Source organism: Mus musculus, chromosome 4 (assembly GCF_000001635.26).
Source record: "Mus musculus strain C57BL/6J chromosome 4, GRCm38.p6 C57BL/6J".
Lineage (NCBI taxonomy): Eukaryota > Metazoa > Chordata > Mammalia > Rodentia > Muridae > Mus > Mus musculus.
Window position 1 is genome coordinate 146,708,413 of NC_000070.6, and position 25,504 is coordinate 146,733,916.

Sequence of the window (25,504 nt, forward strand, 5' to 3'; positions counted from 1 at the left end):
CAACATTTTGGCAGTTTGTGGGTTGTTTTTTGAGATTATCATTCTCTTAAAGTGTCAGTGTTTTAAAATAGCATTCTTGTAATTTTATGTGCTTTTGTGATGGAGTGCTTTTATATAATTCTGACTTGGGTTGTTTACATTTACATTTGTTAATGTAATTTGAGGAGGAATACTGAACATGAGTCCTGGATGATACTAATAAACTAATAATTACAGAGGTTTAAAAAAAGGAACATTTCAAGGAAGCTATGGTGTTTTTCTTAATGTGTATCCTTTTAGAAGTTGTTAGACTCCTTTCATTGTTGTTCCATGATTAATTCAGAAACTGAGCAGGGTAAAATATTATCACCATTAACTTAAAGATTCTCTATGCCTCTGAGATTTGAGTGATCTCTGATTAGAAGTGGGTCTCATGATATCCAACCTAAAATGCTACCTAAATATCAGTCTTAATTGTATCACTCTTAGGAAAGTGTTTCTAGTATTCTCAATCTTTTCTTTTTATCTACTGAGAACAGTACTATGTTAGAAATTCAGGTCCTTTCTGAAGATTGTCAATCATATGTGTGTGTGTGTGTGTGTATTTACAGTGATTCAGGATTTTAAATCATAAATTCTTCAATGTCAAAGAATTTGACAAGAACAAAGATTCTGCTTGTTTATTAATGCAATCATACCATCATTGAAAAGGTTAAATGAAATATCTTCCTTTTCTATTGTATCTGTTTTCTTTGTGTTTTTCAAATGTTTCTAGCTAGTTGTTTTCTTTCATGTTTTTTTTGTTGTTGTTTTCTTGTTCTTTTATGAATATGAGTGTTAGTCTGCATTCCTGTCTGTGAATCACACATGTGCAGGGTATGCAGAGTATGGAAGAAGGCATTGAATACTGTGGCATGAGAGCTGCCATTTGTGTGTTGTTATGGGACTCCAGTCACCTGGAAGAAAACACAGTGCTCCTAAACATTAATCCTCACTCCATCCCCTGTAGGTAGATTAGAAATATATTAAGTTCAGTTGAGAAGACTGTGAACCTTTGTCTTGTTATGCTATCTGTTTGTTTTTGGACATTTTCTTCTTCCTGAACTGAAAACCAGGATTCACAAATAGTGCAGTTCATTACATACATATATGTTTCATTGAATCTGATTTGTAGTAGGGATTTTATAGTGAAGTTTTTAGAGGATGCTGAATGAAGTAATGATATTTCTGAGATTTTATTCCTTGGGATTTGTAATCTATAAGATGTTTCTTGCATTGTGGGTTTTATATTATATTTCACATTGTTCTCTCTATTCTTTATATATATAGCTTTCCTGTGTTGTACTTGAGTTCTATTACATTCATTTATTCCACATAAGAATTTTCTTATTTCCTGTGCGCTCATAGAAAATTTATATCTACTTCTTTTGTGCATATTTTCATATACTTATTATCTAAGTTGGTTCTTGACTTAAAAACTTGTCTTAATTTACTACATTCACGTGTTCCTTAAACACAGTCAATATGAGTAGCCACTTTTTCAGAAAGTAACACTAGAGTTTGCAGGCATTTTCATTCAGGGCTTGAAAAATGTCATTCCCTACTCTACTGATTTTAATCAATGAATAAGCATTTATTAGTACTGTATGGCATCACAATGTAGCCCATTTTGGTGATAAGGAATAGGACAAGACAACTGGAATAAGATGCACATTGTTTCAGCACTTAGATGTGACACTATCTGGGTACATCTGGGAGTTGCAGAACCAAATTTATAGAGACATTCCTCAGGAACACTAGATGAGTGTTGGGAACAAAATAAAAAGGGGGGGGCCCTGCGGAAGAATGGAAGGAAAAAGATGCCCACACCCCACCAGAATTTCCCTATTCTCTGGTCAGTCAGGTGTAGGAGGACTGCTATCTACCCTATTCCCTCATCCCTGGGTGGGTATTCCTCTATCCCACTCTTCAGGGGGTGGTCAAGGGGAAGGCCTACCTGGGGACGCCCCCCCCCAGCTACTTTGCTAAAGCCAGCAGGGTTGTGGGAGAGAGGGAAAAGGGAAGAATTTCTCAACACTGTCCACAGTGCCCAGCGGAACTTTAAGGAGCAGAGACTCTATGGTTTAAGAGCTTTATTAGAGAAATGCAGGGGGAAAGAGAGAAGGGAGAGGGAGAGAGAGAGAGAGAGAGGGAGAGAGAGAGAGAGAGAGAGAGAGAGAGAGAGAGAGAGAGAGAGAGAGGAGGGGAGGGGAGGGGAGGGGAGGGAGGAGAAGGATAGTAGAGGAGAGGAGAGAACAAAGATAAAGGAGAGAGAAGACAAAGAGAAAGGGAAAAGAAGAGAGAAGTGAGAGGTTAGAGGACAAAGGAGTGAGAGAGAGCAAGGTGGGGACTGAGCACACCTTTTTATGGTCTTCACTGTTGCTAGGTAACTGGGGAGGAGTTTAGCCTGAAGGTCAGAAGCTTGGGCCATTGCTTACTTGACTACTGACCATGCTTCTCTTGTGGGGGCTGTGGGAGGTTGTGCCTTATGCAGGGGCCTGAGTTCCAGGAGCATGAGGGAACGCCTACCGTGTCATGTAGGTGAATTATGACCACCTGGGTTTAGACCTCAGCTCGACTGGAGACCAGCCTGCAATTCCCCACAGATGAGAAGGTTATGGCCTTGTCTGACTACTACATATAGCTATTTGACCTTTGTCTACTTTAAAAATATTTGATATAGCAAGTGATAGTAAGGCAGGCGGTGGTGGTGCATGCCTTTAATCCCAGCACTTGGGAGGCAGAGGCAGGCGGATTTCTGAGTTCAAGGCCAGCCAGGTCTACAGAGTGAATTCCAGGATAGCCAGGGCTATACAGAGAAACCTTGTCTCCAAAACAACAACAACAACAACAACAAAAACAAAAAGCAAGTGATAGTAAATTAACTGGAAGGCTAAAAAGTGCAGAGTTATGCCTATTCAGAAAAAGGTGTGTATTGGAGGAAATGTCAGTTTCAAGTTTTAAAGTAGAAGCTGTATTTTTTCTGGTGACTTCATGGAGGAAGCATGTAAAACCATGGGTGCACTGGTAGACATACACTGTCAGACAGACAGTTTGGTATTTCAGAACACAGGATAAGCATGTAGGGAGAGCGATCGACTCCTTACGTCTAGCAGACAAGAGAGGTCTTTTATTAGTTTTTATGTTACAGCAGCATATCCAAGACCTTTTTAGACACTAAGGGGTCTTCTGATATCTCAGATTATTCTTTAGGAATGTATAAAACCAAGTGATATTTTCTTGTATTTTCAGTAGCTTATTAAGTGTATTATCAGATTGGAGTGTTCTCTTTAAATATTTGTAGTTCTTGAGTTGAAGAATTATATTCCTTGTAATTTGAGAAAATGTACCTTCTCTGTATCCTTATTTGACACATTGAAAATATTCCAGGTCTTATTTGCTCTTTGTAAGCACTACTGTACTGTGAAAAGGTATTGTGGTGGCTTTGCACATCCTTGTCTCTCTTTAGAAAAAAGGAGTAGAATGATGACAGCTGTCTTTATCTTTTGTAGTGAGAGGTGTAGGATGTTGGCTATTATCTTCCTTAGACTGAGGAATATTCCTTTTGTTCTCAAAATACCCAGAGCTTTCACAGTGATCCCCTGTGATATTTTTCCCTAGGCTTTTTGTAACTATATCATGGTTATGAGCCCTCTCTCACTGTACATACATTGTGTTGTGACTTGTTTTGTTTATGCCTGTTGAAATAGTCTTGCATCTCTGGCATGAAATTAAGTAGAGTTTCCTTTCTGCATCCACAGAAAAAGTCTTTGTTTAATGTACTTTGGTGCACTTTGTTACTTTTTTCATTGTACATATTTTATGGTCATTTTTTTGGGAATACAAATAAAGTCATTTTTTGTGAGGAGTCTACAACATACCCCTTTTTCTGTTTTCTGCAATATACTTTATGCAATATTATTTTGGTGTTTTCTAAAGCAACTTGTGAATTCAGTGGTACATCTATTTAGTTCTTACGCAGTCTTTGAAGAAACACTTGGGACCCGAGTAGGCTTTTTCTTATTACATAGCCTAGTGTTATGACCTAGAAAGTTTGCTTGTTTCTAAGAAATCATTATTTTCCTCATCAATTCTCATTAATTGGCATCCACTAGCCCTTTGTCTTTGACTCTAGTCCAGAAATATTAGTTTCCAGTAATAACCCTGAGTATCAGTACTTTACAGCAGGTATCCATGTGCTCTGTGTTTGTGCCTGATGACTCCTGAAATTAGAAATCATCCTCAGATTGTACTCATACTCTTTATCAGTCAAAATGTATCATGTCGGTAGAAACATTGGCAAGAGCCCTGGTATTACTTTGCTTTATTTGTTTTTTAATGTGGTTTAGCATTGTCTCTAATGGCATTTCATTTATTTCATTGTTCAATCCTTGATGTGAAATTTAAGAAGAACTTGAATGTTTGCTCCTCACCAAGAATCTGGGAGAAGAACAACTAAAAGAATGAGTGCTTCTCTGGAAAACACTGCACAGGTCAGTATCCTGTCTTCATTTCTTTTTAAAATCCGTTTTATATTCAAAACATTCAAAAGTTCTATCATATGTATGTGTAATATTACCTAGGAGGATTATTTTCTGTGCTCTTCATTTTCCTTTGTGATGATGAAAATATAACAATTTGGTTTCTCATGTATACAATAGCTTTATATTTTCACTGGTATGTATACTATGAAGACATGTAATTCCCATAGAACTGTAGGTGTCAAAGAGCATCTATTGGAAGTGATGCCTCAAAAATATATTGATGACTATTTCCTATGTTTGATACGGTTATATATATCCTTTTATATTAGTATGGAGGAAGTAAGGTTTCTTGTCACACATAAATTGCACTTCAGGGATATTCAGGTTTCCAGACACAAGGCTATGAATGTGGATATGGAAATATATAGAAACTCATATCAGTAAGCAACACATATCAGAGTAGAATTTGTAATAGAGTAAAATTATATGAGGCCCACTGTCTTGAATCCTAATAATAAGTGTATCAGCTCCCTAGAAGCACAGATGATGGAAGGGAATTATCTCTCATTTTGTCTTTGATGTGATTATTAGCTGATGCAGATTTCAGTATTCTGACAATTCTTTTTAACATTTTAAGTCACACAGTACTCATTGAAGTGTTGACACCTGAAATATGACTTGAGAGATACTATTCCCGAGATACATACTCAATGTAGACATGCTTATTTTCCTTTCATTTTTGTTTCAGTCTTTAGAAGTAGTGTAGGCCCTGTGGTTTTCACCTTTGTATTTTATCACATGAAATATATTTGTAACATTTATCTAAAGAGGATAGCCTTGGTACTGTGCATAATCCATCAATTTTCAAGCATAAATGAATATCCTTCCTATTTTCTGTCTCCTTTTTTTTAGAAGGAAGACAGTTTGATATAGCCTATGTTATTCCTCTTCAGCCAAGCAATGCATTACATAGGGGAAGCTGAAGGGTTGTGGCAATGTTTCTATTTTTTTATTGCAATACTATTTTCTTTAGGTGTATATGTGCTCATCTGAATGTTTTTATGTGTATAGAATTACACATTATGCCCCTAAAACATTGAGTTCAGCGCCAAACCTTGGAGACTGAAGTCAGGCATAATAGTGAGCTGCAATATACTTTGAGAGAATTAAATTCGGTTTCTATGCAGAAACAGCAAGCACCTTTACATGTTAGTAATTTTTTTTTCATGCCCCAGGTTTACAATTTTAGGCTCATTTGTAAAATAGACAGTATATAACCTGTGTATTTTAGTTTTTGATAAACAAAGGAAGAAATAGAAATCATGCTTTTCTATGCAAGCTACAACTCTGATACACAAATGGTTAAATTCTGATGAAAAGAAAGTTAAGATTAGAAGATTAAAAATTTCAATTAAGATGATACCATGAGGAATAAATTATTAAATATTCATGGAGAGTTAGAATAATTCTTCATCAATTTGAAAACACAGTTTGAGCAAAGAAAATGATTGTAGTTCATTGGAATGCATTGCCACCTATGACATTTGCTTACACACCCATAACTAATCATTCTTCAGTGAAAGGCCATATGGCAGTTATGAAATTGTTATGTTGTGTATTGCTCATGCCAACTTACATAAAATGTTCAGGAATTTTAATGCTCACAAATACTGGTTTTCTTACTTTATGGTTTTGGAAATGTTTTCCTAAAATATCTTCCCAAAGCATTGGTTCTGTGTTATACAGAACGTTCAATGCTCTGATGTTGCAGTTTTATGTTTTTTAACACCAAAACTCTGACATTCAATCCATCCATTAATTCTGCATTTCATATTCTACCTGTTTGCTCTAGAGAGGATGTAGCATTTTGCATAGGCATCAGATTGTCAAATAAATATATTATAATACCGTCATGGAAGACACAGCTGCACACAGGACTCAGCTCGTGTCCATATTTGAGAAAGATGGACACTGTAAAATTTTAAAGCATATTTTTTCTCATTATAATTGATGATTTATGATTCTTTTTTATATCAGTCCATATTTCATAAATATTCATTATTGCATCTTGACATCAAATGTACATCTTATATGTGTTTACTGTTTTTGAGATGGTTATATCATGCATTCTCAGAGAAATAGAAATCTAAACAAGTCTGAGTATTTTAGAGTGTATCTGTTAATAAAGTTAAACTTTATTTTTCTTCAGTATATGTTGGTTACATGTGCCTGAATGTATGCATTTGTGGTATGTATTTCTCCTGCCTGTAGTGTTAAGTAGAGATCATTGGATTTTAAAGAACTGGATTTAACAATCCATTGTGTAGTGCCATGTTGGTGCTGGGAAACAAATTTCATAATAGAGGCCTTGAAAAGATTATACAATCCAAACTGCACACAAAACTTTTGTAAATGGTGATGGTGGCAAATCTTTTTTTTTTTTTTTAAAGATTTACTTATTTATTTTATGTATTTGAGTACACTGTAGCTGTACAGGTGGTTGTTAACCATCATGTGGTTGCTGGGAATTAAAATCAGGACCTCTGCTTGCTCCAGCTCTGCTCCCTCTGGCCCAAGAATTTCTTTATTCTTATACATAAGTACACTGTAGCTGTCTTCAGACACCAGAAGAGGTTGTCAGATATCATTACAGATGGTTGTGAGCCACCATGTGGTTGCTGGTATTTACACTCAGGACCTTCTGAAGAGCTCTTAACTGTTGAGCCATCACTCTAGCCCAATGGTGGCAAATCTTTCATTTGCTGCTTAAGGTCTCAGTAAATCAAAGAAAATTGGTTAAGACAAGAGCCTTTCTGAATGTAAGCATTATAGTAAATCATTGTATAGGTTGTCTATGGAAGAGCAGCAATTCATGTCTTGAAACACAACTCCATAAACTTTAAGAAAATATCATTCAATATTCTTGCCTCATTTATATCACGAGGTGTATCTTAATTAGTTCTCTTTAACATAATAAATCATTTTTGTCTAGTAACACCTAGGTAGTTTTTCATTACAGTGTCTATTAACCTTCAAGGACGTGTTTTTGGACTTCTCATTGGAGGAATGGGAATGTCTCAATTTTGCTCAGAGGACATTGTACATGGATGTGATGTTGGAGAATTACAACAATCTGTTGTTTGTGGGTAAGAATGTACTTTTTGTTGAATTACGGATACTTTTTTAAAATTTTCCTAATTTGTATAAACTCTCTGAAATACTTAGAGACCTCAAATGAGGGAAATAATGCTTAAATTCATAACTTTTCCTTTACATTTCTCTGATTACTTTGGAAAGGTAACCAGTGCTATATTCTCTGAGATCTCTCTTCCCCACTTATCTAGCTTCAGTCAAGACTTTTAATTTCAAAAAAATTTAAACATTCAGAATAAGGAATTGTATTTCTGTACATATAATAATTGGAGTATTTCTTCTTACCATTGCCTTAAAAGTCTCTTATTTATGATTTTAGAAAGTGGACAAGATTCAAGTGGACACAGTGCCGTTGGTTTGGAGGGTTTTTTATTAAGTGTTTGACATTTGGTCTCTGTTTTTTTCTGGGGCAACCTGATCTTTATCCTATATTTTGGATGTTGAAACAAAACTATTTAATGATTTCTCATGACAGTTTCAGTTACATCATAAATTTATACCTGACCAAAGCTATACAATGTCACTCTAAATCCAATTGTAATTTTAAAATTAGAGCTATATTGTTCAGAGATCTACTTTCTGACATTTCACTACAGATCAATCACTTAGAAGTTCTAGATTCTGCAAAGTAGAATATTCTTTTTTTTCTTTTCTAAATTGGTTATTTTAATTATTATATTTCAAATGATATAGCACTTTCCAGTTCCCCCTCCACAAACCCCTTATTCTATCCCCCCTACCCCATGCTTCTATGAGGGTACTTCCCCACCCACCCACATCTGCTTCACTGCTCTAGGTTTCTTCTCTGCTGGGGCATTGAGGCTTCATAGGTCTAAGTGCCTCTCTTCCAATTGATGAAAGTTAAGACAGTGCTCTTTTACCTAAACAGCTGGAGTCATTGGTCCCTCCATGTGTGTACTCTGGTTGGTGGTTTAGTCCTTGGGAGCTCTGGGGTATCTGGTTTGTTGATGTTTTTCTTTTTATGAGGTTGTAAACACCTTTAGCTCCTTCAGTCCTTCCCATAACTTTACTTTGGGGTCTCTGTGCATAGTCAGATCGTTGCCTGCAAGCATCTGCATCTGTATTGGTCAGGCTCTGCAGAAACTCTCAGGAGAAACTATATCAGGTTCCTGAAAACAAGCACTTTATGGCATCAGCAATAATATCAGTGTTTGGTGTGTGCAGATGGAATGGATGCCCAGGTTTGGCAGTCTCTGGATGGACTTTCCTTCAGTTTCTGCTCCACTCTTTGTCCCTGTAGATAAAGGGACACTCTTTATTTCCTTTAGATAGGAGCAATTCCGGGTTAACCTTTTTTATATGGGTTGGTGGTACAATCTTAGAAGGCTATTATCACTTTTGCCATTTGATATAGATCAGATTTGAGGTACTTCTGAGGATCCATGCAATGATTAAAAAAAGGAAAACCTCTCTTGAGAATATGAATACATAGAACAGTGATTATTGGATCATACTTACTCCTCATATAAGTAATCCCTGTTATCCCTAATTCCCCCTTTTTTCAGAAAATCACTGCATATGTGGAAACTATGAGAAGGAGAAGGTCTTGGAACAAGACACACAGCACATTGTCAATGAGCATGGGCATAACCGAAAGAAGTCTTCTAAATGTAATGAGCTTAGAAATGTGATCCATGAATCCTCCGAAAGTACACCTTATAACACTAACCACAGAGATGCCACTCTCCAATCCTCAAACCTAAAAAGACATAAAACTGGGACCACTAAAGAAGTTTGCACATATAAAGACTGTGTAAACTGTTTAAAGGGGTCTTCTATCATTAGTCTCAATCAAGGAACCCACATAGAGAAGAAAGAACACAACAGAAATAAAAATCTTGATGAGGTTTTGGTTTCTAGACAAAACAATAGTGAAATGAGCACTTACACTTGTGGTGAATTTGACAAATGCTTTACTCAGAGTGACAATCTTCAAAGTCAGCAGAGAATTTATCCAGGAAAGAAATCTTACATATATAGTGAAAGTGACAAATGCTTTACCCAACCTTCCCATCTTAGTATTCATCATACAATTCATTCAGGAGAGAAACCTTACAAATGTAGTGAATGCGACAAATGCTTTCCTGACAAATGCACTCTGAGAAAGCATCAGAGAATTCATACAGGAGAGAAACCTTACAAATGTAGTGAATGCGACAAATGCTTTACTGACAAATGCACTCTGAGAAAGCATCAGAGAATTCATACAGGAGAGAAACCTTACAAATGTAATGAATGTGACAAATGCTTTACTGACAAAGGCAGTCTGAGAGTTCATCAGAGAATTCATACAGGAGAGAAACCTTACAAATGCAGTGAGTGTGACAAATGCTTTACCCAACCATCCCATCTTAGTATTCATCGTAGAATTCATTCAGGAAAGAAACCTTACAAATGTAGTGAATGCGACAAATGCTTTCCTGACAAATGCACTCTGAGAAAGCATCAGAGAATTCATACAGGAGAGAAACCTTACAAATGTAGTGAATGCGACAAATGCTTTACTGACAAATTCACTCTGAGAAAGCATCAGAGAATTCATACAGGAGAGAAACCTTACAAATGTAATGAGTGTGACAAATGCTTTACTGACAAAGGCAGTCTGAGAGTTCATCAGAGAATTCATACAGGAGAGAAACCTTACAAATGCAGTGAGTGTGACAAATGCTTTACCCAACCATCCCATCTTAGTATTCATCGTAGAATTCATTCAGGAGAGAAACCTTACAAATGTAGTGAATGCGACAAATGCTTTACCCAACCATCCCCTCTTAGTATTCATCGTAGAATTCATTCAGGAGAGAAACCTTACAAATGTAGTGAATGCGACAAATGCTTTACTGACAAAGGCAGTCTCAGAGTTCATCAGAGAATTCATATAGGAGAGAAACCGTACAAATGCAGTGAGTGTGACAAATGCTTTACCCAACCATCCCATCTTAGTATTCATCGTAGAATTCATTCAGGAGAGAAACCTTACAAATGTAGTGAATGCGACAAATGCTTTACTGACAAAAGCAGTCTGAGAGTTCATCAGAGAATTCATACAGGAGAGAAACCGTACCAATGCAGTGAGTGTGACAAATGCTTTACTGACAAAGGCAGTCTTAGAGTTCATCATAGAATTCATGCAGGAGAGAAACCTTACAAATGTAGTGAATGCGACAAATGCTTTACTGACAAAGGCTATCTGAGAGTTCATCATAGAATTCATGCAGGAGAGAAACCTTACAAATGTAGTGAATGTGACAAATGCTTTACTCACAAAGGCTCTCTGAGAGTTCATCATAGAATTCATGCAGGAGAGAAACCTTACAAATGTAGTGAATGTGACAAATGTTTTACTGAGAAAAACAGTCTGAGAAGGCATCAGAGAATTCATACAGGAGAGAAACCTTATAAATGCAGTGAATGTGACAAATGCTTTACCCGAAAATCACATCTTAGTATTCATCAGAGAATTCATACAGGAGAGAAACTGTACAAATGCAGTGAATGTGACAAATGCTTTACCCAACAATGCCATCTTAGTATTCATCAGAAAATTCATTCAGGAGAGAACCTTACAAATGCAATGAATGCGACAAATGCTTTAGTGACAAACACAGTCTGAGAAGGCATCAGAGAATTCATACAGGAGAGACACCTTACAAATGTAATGAATGTGACAAATGCTTTACCTGAAAATCACATCTTAGTATTCATCAGATAATTCATACAGGAGAGAAACCTTACAAATGTAATGAATGTGACAAATCCTTTACTGAAAATGGCTGTCTGAGAATTCATCAGAGAATTCATACAGGAGAGAAACCTTACAAATGTAATGAATGTGACAAATGCTTTACCTGAAAATCACATCTTAGTATTCATCAGATAATTCATACAGAAGAGAAACCTTACAAATGTAGTGAATGTGACAAATCCTTTACTGAAAATGGCTGTCTGAGAATTCATCAGAGAATTCATACAGGAGAGAAACCTTACAAATGTAGTGAATGTGACAAATGCTTTACTAAAAAATCCAGTTTGAGGATTCATCAGAGATTTCATACAGGAGAGAAACCTTACAAATGTAGTGAATGTGACAAATGTTTTATTCAAAAATGCAGTCTGATAATTCATCAGAGAATTCATACAGGAGAGAAACCTTACAAATGTAGTGAATGTGACAAAGCTTTACTGAGAAAGTCAATCTGAGAAGGCATCAGAGAACTCATACAGGGGAGAATTCTTACAAATGTATTGAATGTGACAAATGTTTTGCCCAGAAATCCTATCTTGTTTTTAATCACAGAAATCATACATTAAAGAAGCCTTACAAATGCAGTCAATGTGACAAATGATTTTCCCACAAACTTAGTCTGAGAATGCATCAGAGAATTCATACAGTAGAGAAAACTTACAAAAATGCAGTGAATGTGATAATTGCTTTACTAATAAAGGCAGACTGAGAATTAATCAGATAATTTATACATTTAAAAAAACCCTTACAAGTATTTTGTATGTGATAAATGCAGTACCCACAACATCAGTCTGACAAATCAACAGATATTTCAAACAGTAGAGCAACATTATAAATGAAATGAATGAGATAGTCCTTTAACAAGAAATATCATCTTAAAATTCACTGGAGAATTCTTCCAAAAGGGAAACATTTCAAATACATTGACGGTTTGAATCCTTTATTTTGGCCTATCTCTTAGAATGTAATAGATAATTTATACAGGCAAGAATCTTAACAAATATAATATATGCTGAAATATCTTTGACTTCATTTCAGTGCAGAAAAAATATGTAAAAAATTTTTTTATGGGAAAAATAGTTCTCCTGAGGAAATGTGGCATATGTTTTACACGGGTAATATTCTTTTCAACAGTCAGTGCTCTAAACTAGAGAATTATTATGAATCTGAAAACTTTTGAAAACCTTCATGCAATGTTCAAATCTTAGATAATGTCAACTATTATGCTGGCAGTAACTCTGAATATATGATAGTGAAGAAACATTTTCATTAAACTTTTACTTGTTCACCCTCAAATATTATATGATGAAGTCAGGTGTGAAAGCCAGAAGAATATGATGTTGTGCAACAATTCATGGAGATAGAAATGATCCATTCCAAAAGGAAACTAAATAAAGAGTGTACTATCGCCTTCAAAATGTCTAATAAAACTGGCAGCATTTTGTATATTTAATTCAAATGAAGAAATTGACACAGATTGTACTTGATAGTGTATTTGACAAACTGAGCCACCAAGACTGCATGTTCTTAATCCTATAATATGCCTACAGATGTGAAGTGTGCTTTGAGTATCCAGTATTCATTATTCTTATCACGTCAATGTGACAAATGATTTATTGGTTTCACGTTTCAGGATAGTGACTGACTATGAGTCCCTTATGCTCTGTCAACATCTCCTTCCTCATTGCCCTGTAAATAAAGCTGAATATTTTAACAAGGTTGACTTGGCTGTTTTCAGTTTGCACTTATAATTAGATGAATAAATGTTGCATCATCGCTGGAACTATTTCTCATAAAGTATTTGCTGAAGTCATGAATATTTTCTGTAAACCTGTAACTTAAACTTAATATTTGTGATTTTCAACTGGTCAATAACAACCTTGACCCACATACGAATAATATGAATTGTATATAAGTGTTTAGCATTAGAAAATTTAGCAACAGTGTATTAGAGATGATGATTTGTGTTAACTAAAACAGGGATGATTCTATGCAATATTCCAGGCTTACTGCTCGATTAGTACTAGTTTATTAAAACAAACACACAATCAAACAAAGACAACAACAAAAAACAAAACCAAACAACAACAAAACAGGAAACAGAAAACATGTAAAGGCATTTAGAACCTCAACAGTAAGTCTGGTCTCTCTCTCTCTCTCTCTCTCTCTCTCTCTCTCTCTCTCTCTCTCTCTCTCTCTCTCTCTTTTGACTCAAGGGAATATGAGATAAAATACTACCAAAAATAAATGAAAATATAGCTTCATAGTTTTCAGGGATATCCATCCTAACTGTGCTATGTCCCTGCACAACTCCAAAGCTCTCTCCAGGGACACGTATAACAAGTCCTTATGGTGTCCTGTCCTATTGTTCCTCATACTCCACTCTGAACCTTCATACTCCACTCTACCTCAAGGACTGACTAAGATTTCCATTCTTGTCCTAAATCATTTAGGGAATGCTCACAGTTTACACACCTTAGAATGTACATTTTGGAGAAAAATACAACAACTCACTATTAAGGTATTAATCTCCTTTTTATTTCATATCTGAGTTTATCCATACAAATAGCATGAATCTGTAAATCTTAAAAGAAGTACCCTTTGTATGGTAGATGAGGTAAAATCTCATGCACAGTTTAGAAATCCAAACATCCAGGAAATACATTTGGAAATACTGAAAAAAGATGAAAAATATTTATGCCAAGCAAAAGCATTTTATTAGAATATTTATAGTAAATTCAGGAAGACTCAGAAAATTAGGATCTAAGAAAATGTCATATGTTAAAATGAACAAATTACACATTTACACATTTACACATTTTCCTTGATATAAAAAAATAAGGACAAATTTCAACTTGTGAGAAACTTAGTGATAACATTATGTTATTCTCAGAAGTGGAAATTGTTGAACAAATCTATATCACTATACATTTTTCCTTGATTTAAAAAAATAAGGAAAATTCTCAACTTTTGAGAAACTTAGTGATAACTAATATGTTATTCTTAGTATTGGAAATTGTTGACCTCTTCCTTAGTAGGATCAAACTACTAATAGACACTTTAGAGGCCCTTGTTTTCAAATGATCATTGGTATTTTCTATCAAGTGCTGCATCATGGATGCTGATGCTCACACACCAGGCAATTTAAATTTAGGCTTCTGAAATAGCCCTTAACAGTCAGGAAATTACAACCACCTGGACAGTCTCTGGATATTCCAGTTTCTTATGTTGCATGATTCTAGGCCCCACTGCCTGATGACTTAGAGATCATTATCCCAAATCTTCAGATATTTCCAGTGTCAGTGAAAAGTTCCAAATTGTGCACAGCAAATACACAACTTACCTTTTGCCCCTCACACAATATGATTGTCTTCATTCTATAAACATTTATACACCTGCTTCTTGTCTATGGTACAACAAGAATATGGTGAGGGTGTACAACATAGGTTCAGGTAGACTCACTGTTGGAATTATGTGGAAGGCATCATGTGCAGATTGAAAAAGATGAAAGTCATTGGCTTAGGGAAATTAATAATATCATGTTTGAAGACCAAGAAAACAGGCTCACCAAATTTGGAAACATTCACTATTTGTGGATGAGCATTGTAAGATACACAATTAGAGCCACACTACAGAAGACTAATGAACATTCCCAGAAGATCTTCCAGTGGCTACAATTTTAGTAACCCAGCAGGACTAGGGCAGTACCTTGCATGGAAAGAAAATATCTCTTTAGCAGCAAGACAACTGGTGGGAGAACATGGGGATGGGAAACATTAGGAGTAGGTGGGAAGACTCATTTCTTGATTGAAACTGCTTTTTTAGCAGGAGGATTCCTAAGAGAAACTGAAGGCCTGAAGGAAGTGGAGTGGGATCAGAATCCCCTCCTTGTCAGGAGTCTGCAAGCTGCAAGGTGTGGAACTAGGAGTAGAGCACGCTGCCATGGGTCTCACAACAATGGAAAAATTCCCTTCATCTGCACTGTTGCCAGTTTAGGCCTTAGGAATCTTTTTCAGTCACTAGAGCAATAGCAGGAACTGTAACCAAGAAGTTATGGAAACTCCCAGGTCAAAGGAATTGCTAGGCTAGTGGGCAGAAAGGAATTGTACCAAGATTGAGACGACTTTCTCTGCTGCTCATAAGAACTCTGACCCTCAAATTCTACTGGGCATTTCTTAACTGTGTTGGTAAATTACTGACTATGTGTGTTTGACTTGTCCTGATATTTTTTATTGTGAGGATATTTCCAGAGTAATTTCTAAGAGGATGAACTTGTCTTTTTTTTTTCATTTTTTATCATGGTTATATTTCCCTGGTGGTTGGAACAAAGCTTGTATTATTCACATCTATCCATGGTTTCTAACTCTTCTATTGTATCACTTCCCTAGTCAAGATTATTGGAGATTATGGAGATTATGCATCCCCATGATGTCTTTAAATATTATTCTCTTAAAGACTATTTGAATTTTGATTGAATCTCAAGCAATATTTTAGCAATTTTGTTTTAGGTTTTACCTGTCTTTAAGTTGTGGTTGTATAAATATGGCTTAAACAACAAAACACTCCTGGACTTCAGCTCAATGGTTGGCTCTATGTGTCTGCAACATTGTCAATAAGCTCCTGATAGAGTCTGTCAGAGGACAGTCATGCCAGGTTCCTTTCTTAGCACAACATGGCTTCAGTAATAGAGTCAAGGGTTTTTTTTCTGCCCATAGGATGGATTGATAAAGGCAATGGATGGCATTTTCTTCAGTCTCTGCTCCACTTTTGTCACTATATATTAGATATGAACAATTCTGGGTCCAAATTTTGAAGATGGTCGGGTGCCCCCATGCCTCAAATGGGGGCCATGCTCTCTGCTGGAGATATTCTATTTAGGTTCCGTCTACCCACTCTTGGACATTTCGGCTAAGGTCATCCCCGATGAGGTTTGGGAGACTTCCACATCCATCTTGTCTGGGACTTTCTAGATATTTGCCCTGCTCTTCATTCCCACACTGTTGTATGTTTCTATTAATACTCCTGGCCCTCTGTCCTTCTCTCCTGTCTCCCCACATACCTGATCCTGCCACCGATAGTCCCTGACTCTCCCTCTTTTATCCACATCCCTCCCTTCTTCTGCCTCCTGGGATTATTTTGTTTCTCCTTCTATGTTGAATTGAAGTATCCACAATTTGACCTTCCTTCTAATTAAATTTTATGTGGTCATGGATATTCTGATCTTTTTGCCAAATAACTACTTATCAGTGAGGACATAACATGTAAGTCCTTTTGAGCCTGGGTTCCTCACTCAGGATGACATTTTCTAGTTCTCTCCATTTGCCTGCAAATTTCATGATGTCCTCAGTTTTAATAGATGAGCAGTATTCCATTGTGTTATTGAACCACATTTTTTCTACATTCATTCCTTGGTTGAAGAACATCTGGTTTCCAGCTTCTGGCTAATACAAATATGGCAGCTTTGGACATAGTGGAGCATGTGTCCTTGTGTTATTGTGCATCTTCTTTTGTGTATATGCCCAGTAGTAGAATATCTGGGTCTTCATGTAGAATTATTTCCAATTTTCTGAGGTACTGCCAGATTGATTTCCAGAGTGGTTGTACCAGTTTGCAATCCCACCAGCAATAGTGGAGTGTAACTCTTTCTCCACACCCTTGTCACCATGTGCTGTCACTTGAGTTCTTGATCTTTTCAATTCTAATCGGTGTATGGTAGAATCTCAGGGTCATCTGATCTTACTAGAAAAGCATATACTCAACAACACTGCTTTAATCTAGAAGAAACAGATGATATTCTAGATCGATATATTGTGTCCAGTTAAATCAAGATGAGGTAAACTATCTAAACAGTCCAAAAACCCCTAAGGCATTGGACTCTGCTGCCCTCAGAACTAGGGTACACCCATAACCATGACAGTGACCCCTTCTGTGAGGTCATAGAGGCCAAGCCTCACTCTGTTTAGGAAAGCTCAAAGGGTGTCCAGGCACACAGGTGCCTTTTGGACTGGTATCAAATTGATTGAAATTTTGGCCTCTAACCTGTCTCTTCACCACCATTAAACACAGCTTGTAATAGGATTTCCCAGAAAGCAGCATTTCAGGAAGTTTCCCTCCCAGGCCTCATCATGATAGTCGATGACTTCTGAGAATGTCACTAAAGAAACAACTGATATGATCCTACACACACACACACACACACACACACACACACACACACACACACACACACACAGATTCATTCACAAATACATTAACAGCCATAAATATAAATATGTTAAGTAGATGAAAAAGGGATGTGATATCAATGTCTGTGGCCATGCAGGAAAGGGCCTGTGAGTTGAAAATAAAGATTTCTAGGAAGGTTCACATGTTTAAAAGAAAACACAGAGAAGGTCCTGGGAAAGCACTTCCTTATGAACCTGTGTAATATATGTTCCCTGAAATAATGGCATAGGGGGCAATGTAAGTAGTTGATCACTTATGAGCGTGAGTTTTGAGTCTTAAAAGCAGGTACTGACTTGACAGTTTCTTCCAGAGGCCTCCCTTCCTGGCACATGTATGGTGTCTTCTCCCTGAGTCTATATATAGCATGCTGTTCGGCAGGCACCCTTGTATTTACTGCTGCTCTGGCTTAACCGAACTCCTGCTGTGTTAAACAAGGAACACCTCAAGAATTTCACAGAGCCCTTGTTACTGCCATTCGGGTCCTTGATCCTGCTCTTTCCTGCATGCCTTTATACCTGAAGGCACATGTACTCCCGTATATACACTCCCAGACCATGCACACTAACATACAATTTAAATATAATTATGTATAGTGTGCAGGGTTAGGTAGAGTGCTGAAATAATATGCCCTGTTTGTGGGGCAATGGGCTATACACAGACAGTCTGGTCTCCAGTCAAGCTGAGGTCTGAACTCTGGGACCCGGTGGTGATAATTCACCTGCATGGGACGGAAGGAGTTCTCTCATGTCTCCTGGAACTCTGGCTCCTGTCAAAGTTACCGTCCCCTCAGCCCCCACAGGAGAAGCATGGTTAGTAGTCATATAGGCAATGTCCCAAGCTTCTGACCTTCAGGCTAGACTCCTCCCCAGTTACCTAGCAACAGTAAAGATAACAGCATACCATAAAAAGGGCTGTTTGACCCCTCCTCACTCTCTCACTCCGCTTGCTCTTAATCCCCTTACTCTCCTCCCTCCTTTCCTCTCTGTCTCTCTCCCTCTTACACTCTAGACTTTCTTCTCTATCTCCCTTTCCCCTTTGTCTCCTCTTGGCCATGGCCAGTCTCTCTCTCTTTTACCTTCTATCCTTTCTCCCTGCCTTTCTATAATAAAGCTCTTAAACCATAGAGTGTCTCTGCTCATCAAGGCCCACTGCACAGACTCTCACCTGTGTGGGAACCTCTCTCCCTCAGCCCTCACTCCCATAACCCGGGGCTACAGGGTGTCACTCCGGGGCCCCCTGTTAGGGGCTGTCCCTTGTCCACCCCCCATTTAGCGGGGTCATTGGCTTAGATGCTCACCCGGGGCTGAGTGGAAAGTGTCTGGCAGCCCTCCCATGTCTGCCTACCCAGAGCATAGGTGGAACTCTGGCCGGGCGTGGGCTATCTTCTCTCCCTCCTCTTCCCCAGACTCCCTTTTAGTTCCCACACCTGTTGAATACCTGCTTTCAGTCATGCTGGAGACAACCCCTGTGTAGTCTCTCCTCTAGAACCTGCGGAGCCACACACGTGCACCTTTCTACTGGACCAGAGATTATTCGGCGGGAATCGGGTCCCCTCCCCCTTCCTTTATAACTAGTGTCGCAACAATAAAATTTGAGCTTTGATCAGAATGAATTTGTCTTGGCTCCGTTTCTTCTTTCGCCCCGTCTAGATTCCTCTCTTATAGCTCGAGTAGCCTTCTCAGTCAAACCGTTCATGTTGCGAGCTGCTGGCGGCCGCAACACCCCTGGACATAAAAGACAAGATTATTACTGTGAAGAAGCAAAGTCCCTTCAGAAGCCCAGACAGTAGGACTCTGCACCATCTCCTACCTGCCCTGGACACAATGGGCTGCCATAGCTGATAGTTGTCCATGGCTTAGGGCACAACAGCAGAGCTTCATCCTGCACTAGTCTGGAGGCTGGAGTCTTTTTATGTGGTACAAGCTGGGTGTGACTATTCCCTAGGCTTATTCTCTGGTGAGTTGTAGGTGTTGTCTCCCTGAGTACTTGTTTGGCAAGTTCTTTAGCATGTGCATACACACACACACACACACACACACACACACACCCTGCTGATACTTACTGCAACAGTTTCTACTGCTTTAGCACAGGCCCTGCTAAAGGTCACTTCAAGTACCACATTAGGCTTCATACACTTCCTCACTCCTATCTCCCAGTATAGCACAATGAGGTTTAGTCAGGACTTCATCCCAGGGATCTGTATATATTTCTGCCAACATACAGCCCAACAAACCTGCAGTTCCTTCCAGATCCCAGCCCATCCCTGAGCTCCCTCACACCAACACAACAGCCTTTAACCATGGCAACAGGCTATATGAGGTAACAGAGGCTGACCACACCTCTCTCCAGCTTCTTCCCATGTGCCTAGATGTAACATGAGGAACAACCATGCTTTCTCTCTTAACATAAAGTACCCTGACTTGTGTAACTACAACTGGTGAGTTGTAGGTGTTGTCTCCCTGAGTATTTGTTTGGCAAGTTCTTTAGCATGTGCATATGCACACACACACACACACACACACACACACACACCTTTCTGATTCTTACAGCAACTGTTTATACATACTTGTAGCAAGATATGTGGCATCATTCCATGTCCTCATGCACTTTCACACATATGGATGTGGACCTGCAGACATGAGCACAAACATAAGAACATATACAACACACCTACAAAATGAAAACATGTATTTGAGTATAGAATGAGAAGGGAAGGTGCTGTCATGGCATTTCCCATGATACTGGCATTGCTGTTTGACTCATATTGTGGCAGCTCTCTGAGTACACATGCAAAGATTGCTACTGCCAGGGACTGAAGTCACCAGGGAAGATCAGACACCAGTGTCAGGGATGCTCTGCCTCATTCCCTGGACAAGCTATGTGTGATGGTCAAATGTGGGCGTGGCAAAAGCACTGTTCCCTCCTTCCTGGCCTAGGCTGGGGGCTCAAGTCCTGGTCCATATATATATATGGCTTCTTTCCAAGGCCTTTCCTCCTGGTGAGTGAGGGGTTCTTCTTCCTACAGTCTTAAGTGGCCATTCCCACTACTGTGAGACTTCTGATCTATTTCTAGCTCTCCTTAGCTCTCTTGAAGACAATCTTAGAGCTGTCTTCAATCAGAAAAACTTTAAGTCCCTCTCCCTATTTCTGCCTCCCCCACTTAAGACCCCAGTGAAGAAGTGCCTCACACTGAGTGAGCTACTCATGCGATGAATTTCAGGTAGTTCATCCCAGAAAACAGCCCAAGCCTAGGCAGACAAATGTGCTCAGTGTGAATCCCAGACCTCCTTGCTGGACTCTGAGTTATCCTCAGGCTAAGTACTCTGCTATTACTAAGGCAGGGATTTACCCTGTGATGTCACAGAGGGCTTACCTCATAGCACTCTGAGAATCACAAGGGTCATCCAGTGCTCAGTCATCTCCCAGTTTGGTCCATCCTGTTCTCTACACAACTGTTTCAAGCATCTTTGGAAACAATTAGCTTTGGGAAAGTAGCTGAAAGTGTTTCTCAGACACCTCCCTGGGAATCACCTACAAGCATCTCCTGTCAGCCCTCGATCTTCCCACATTACCTACATCCTTGAGTGGAGAAACACAGTGGATAGCACTGCTTCCTCAGCTCAAGTGTCTCTCCTCATCATCTCAGATCCTCTATTGCCATCATGGTTTATTGTTGCCCCTCAGCATGCAGGGTGCCATCGTCTGGCCCTTTTCTTTGACTCCACCTGTAAACATACATGCATAAATACATGCATAATACATTTAATTAATTTTACTCTTATTTTAAACTACCCAATCCATCACATTTGTTAAAGAAAATTACTTATCTTGTATACTAGAGAAATGGCTCAGTGGCTAAGGTCACTCGCTGCTCTTGCAGGGGACCTGAGTTTTAACCACAGCAACCACATGGTATGGCTCACAACCATCTGTAACAGCTCCAGGAGATTCAATGCTCTTTTTTAGCCTTCTTGGGTACTTACGTGCACAAACCCACATTCAAATATATACATAGACATATAATTTTAAAAATAAGCATCCAGGGAGAAGCACCTGAAAAAATGTTCAGCATCCTTAATCATCAGGGAAATGCAAATCAAAACAACCCTGAGATTCCACCTCACACCAGCCAGAATGGCTAAGATAAAAAATTCAGGTGACAGCAGATGCTGGCGAGGATGTGGAGAAAGAGGAACACTCCTCTATTGTTGGTGGAATTGCAAGCTTGTACAACCACTCTGGAAATCAGTCTGGTGGTTCTCAGAAAATTGGACATAGTACTACCGGAGGATCCCGCAATACCTCTCCTGGGCATATATCCAGAAGATGTTCCAACCGTTAAGAAGGACACATGCTCAACTATGTTCATAGCAGCCTTATTTGTAATAGCCAGAAGCTGGAAAGAACCCAGATGCCTCTCAACAGAGGAATGGACACAGAAAATGTGGTACATTTACACAATGGAGTACTACTCAGCTATTAAAAAGAATGAATTTATGAAATTCCTAGGCAAATGGATGGACCTGGAGGGCATCATACTGAGTGAGGTAACCCAATCACAAAAGAACTCACATGATATGTACTCACTGATAAGTGGATATTAGCCCAGAAACTTAGACTACCCAAGATACAAGATACAATTTGCAAAGCACATGAAACTCAAGAAGAACGAAGACCAAAGTGTGAACACTTTGCTCCTTCTTAGAATTGGGAACAAAACACCCATGGAAGAAGTTACAGAGACAAAGAGTGGAGCTGAGACGAAAGGATGGACCATCTAGAGACTGCCACACCCGGGGATCCATCCCATAATCAGCTCCGAAACGCTGACACCATTGAACACACTAGCAAGATTTTGCTGAAAGGACTCTGATATAGCTGTCTCTTGCGAGGCTATGCAGGGGCCTAGCAAACACAGAGTGGATGCTCACAGTCAGTTATTGGATGGATCAGAGGGCCCCCAATGGAGGAGCTAGAGAAAGTACTCAAGGAGCTAAAGGGATCTGCAACCCTATAGGTGGAACAACAATATGAACTAACCAGTACCCCCGCCCCCCAGAGCTCGTGTCTCCAGCTGCATATATATCAGAAGATGACATAGTCGGCCATCAGTGGAAAGAGAGGCCCATTGGTCTTGCAAACTTTATATGCCTCAGTACAGGGGAACGCCAGGGCCAAGAAGTGGAAGTAGTGGGGGAGGGGAATGGGGTGGGAGGGTTTGGGGACTTTTGGGATAGCATTGGAAATGTAAATGAAGTAAGTACCTAATTAAAATAATAATAAAAATTTTTTAAATGGCTATTATCAGAAAACAAAAATAACAAATGTCAGCCAAACTGTAAAAGCAAAGTTAAAACATTGCTACATGCTTATTCTTGGTGGAAACTTAAAATGTTGTTGTCTCTGAATGAAATAAAAATACAGTCGTAGCAGGGCAGTGGTGGCGCATGCCTTTAATCACAGCACTTGGGAGGCAGAGGTAGGCAGATTTCTGAGTTCAAGGCCAACCTGTTCTACAGAGTGAATTCCAGGACAGCCAGGGCTACACAGAGAACCCCAGTCTTGAAAAACAAAAACAAAAACAAAAAACAAAAACAAAACAACAACAACAACAAACAAATCAAAACCAAAAAAAAAAAAAAAAGCAGCCAGGAGATGGCAGTACATACCTTTAATCCCAAAATTCGGGAGTCAGAGGCAACCAGACCTTTTGAGTTTGAGGACAACCTGGTATATGCAGCAAATCTCAGAACAGCCAAGGCTACACAGAGAAACCCTGTTTTGAAGAAATAAATCAATAATAACAACAATAATAATTTAAAAAATAAAGTGGTTTATCTTGCCACTTCTCTGTTATAAGATCCTAGCAATTGTAAAGAGCTAAACAACTAGCTATAAGAACAGTATGAAGACTAACTAATGCCCAAGACGTTTACAGTTAGCCTAATACTGCCACAGTGAATTAGAGATCAGCCTGAAAAGGGACAGTCTCAGGCAGCATAAGAACCTGAGGCTCCTGGGACTCTGAGAGCCAGCCATGTCTGTGCAGCTGAAAACACAGGGAAACCAGAAGACTGAAATGGTAGTTTCAGTTCTCTTGTTCTAGGTTCTTTAGACTGTAAATGAAAAGAAAACTCAGTTCAGAATTAATCCACTGGATAGAGATTTCTAGACTATATTGTAGAATTATAGAACTTAAGAGAAAAAACCAAAACAGTATGGTAATATGAATAGGAATGGACCGCATAAGGCTCAAATATTTGAATGCTTGGTCATTAGGGAGTGCCACTACTTAAAGAGATTAGGGGGTATTGCCTTGCTGGAGGAAGTGTGTCACTAGGGGTGGACATTAGGGTTTCAGAAGCCCAAGCCAGGCCCAGTGACTCTCTATTTTCCCGATGCTTGTGGACCTGAATATAGAACTCTCATTTTTCCTGTACCACGATGTCTTTGCACAGGCTACCATGCTTCCTAGCCATGATGACAATGAACTAAACCTCTAAAACTGTAAGCCAGCCACAATTAAATGCTTTCCTTTTTAAGAATTGTTATGATAGTGGTGTTTCTTCACAGCAATAGAACACTGACTAAGACACTTAGGATGATTAAAATTATAGAAACGTCATTGGGTCTCCCTAATTATTTTTTCCTCCCTCCTTTCTTTTCCTCTCTTCCCAAATTTCCTTAGCCATACCTACTCTATCCTTCCTCATCTCTCTGCTGTTGTACCTCTCAATGAGGTGTAGGTTAATCCATGTGCCGTCTTTCATGTATTATAGGTTAGACTTGGCGGTAGAGCCCTGGACTCATGCCTTCCCAATATTTCTACCAGAAAAAATAGGGGGTCCTATTTTCTTGGTTCTTATTTTAACCCTCCAGAGAATCCATTTGAGCCTGGCTTGGATCCAGTGCTCATTCCATGGTGGGGAAGAAGAACAAGAGAAGTGAGCTGTAGTCAAGTCCTACTGCTAGGACAGGGGGTGGGGAATCTCCCCCAGAACAGAATAAAGTTCCAGTGAAAGTCAGGGAGGCATGATGGCTATGAGAACCCTGAAAGAGCCATGAACTTAGAAGAGGAAGGCAGATTTTAGAAGCATTTTGAACAACAAAGAAAAAAATGTGCATAGGAATTGCACCCATAGGTGCTAGAAAGACATGCCTCCAGCTATCCCCCTATCATAGAATATAACACAGTTGCCTTCAATGATTAGAACAGCCCTGCCTTCCCTGAGGGAAGATGGAAGAAAAGCTAAAAGGTAGTATAGAAAGAAAAGACAGTATTCCTCCTCACAGAAAGTGAGTTCCAAGATTCATCACCCCAGAAGTACACATTCTCTTAGGCAGAAAGTCCTTACTGTGCCAAGAGGATCCTGGTAGAGCTCCAAAAGCCACTCAGTGTCTGCCTTATAGCCATCTACTGATCCATCTTGAGAAGTTCTGTGGCCTTAGCAATGTGTGGGAAGAGATACACTGAAACGCTCTGTCTTAGTCAGGGTTTCTATTCCTGGACAAAACATCATGACCAAGAAGCAAGTTGGGGAGGAAAGGGTTTATTCAGTTTACACTTTGCATGTTGCTGTTCATCACCAAAGGATATCAGGACTGGAACTCAAGCAGGTCAGGAAGCAGGAGCTGATTCAGAGGCCATGGAGGGATGTTCTTTACTCGCTTCCTCTGGCTTGCTCAGCCTGCTCTCTTATAGAAACCAAGGCATCCAGCCCAGAGATGGCACCACCCACAAGGGGCCTTTCCCCCTTGATCCCTAATTGAGAAAATGCCCCATAGCTGGATCTCATGGAGGCAGTTCCTCAACTGAAGCTCCTTTCTCTGTGATAACTCCAGCTTGTGTCAAGATGAC

The 25,504-nt window shown here is 39.0% G+C and overlaps 1 protein-coding gene, 1 long non-coding RNA gene and 1 pseudogene across 4 annotated transcripts in view; 2 read left to right on the top strand and 1 right to left on the bottom strand.

The window, feature by feature from the left end:
* The window catches only part of LOC115486238, a 101,206-nt pseudogene extending 97,556 nt beyond the window's left edge, over positions 1–3,650 (top strand).
* Zfp993 (zinc finger protein 993) overlaps positions 1–25,504 on the top strand; it is a 478,623-nt gene that overhangs the window by 195,564 nt on the left and 257,555 nt on the right. Inside the window, exons 2-5 of the mRNA XM_030253976.1 lie at positions 4,430–4,511; positions 7,522–7,648; positions 9,182–11,191; positions 11,527–11,870. Coding sequence (XP_030109836.1) covers positions 4,437–4,511; positions 7,522–7,648; positions 9,182–11,191; positions 11,527–11,870 — 2,556 coding nt within the window. The 5' untranslated portion in view covers positions 4,430–4,436. The remainder of the gene's footprint in view (positions 1–4,429; positions 4,512–7,521; positions 7,649–9,181; positions 11,192–11,526; positions 11,871–25,504) is intronic.
* On the bottom strand, positions 19,340–21,373 carry Gm30681. Of its 3 annotated transcripts, none has more exons than XR_881571.2 (3): positions 21,219–21,373; positions 20,213–20,275; positions 19,340–19,370 (listed from the first exon to the last, which is right to left on the bottom strand). It is a non-coding gene; the product is annotated as a predicted gene, 30681 (long non-coding RNA). The 3 variants fall into 3 exon arrangements; XR_881572.2 differs by lacking the exon at positions 21,219–21,373 and adding an exon at positions 20,931–21,172; XR_390945.2 differs by lacking the exon at positions 21,219–21,373 and adding an exon at positions 20,835–21,171.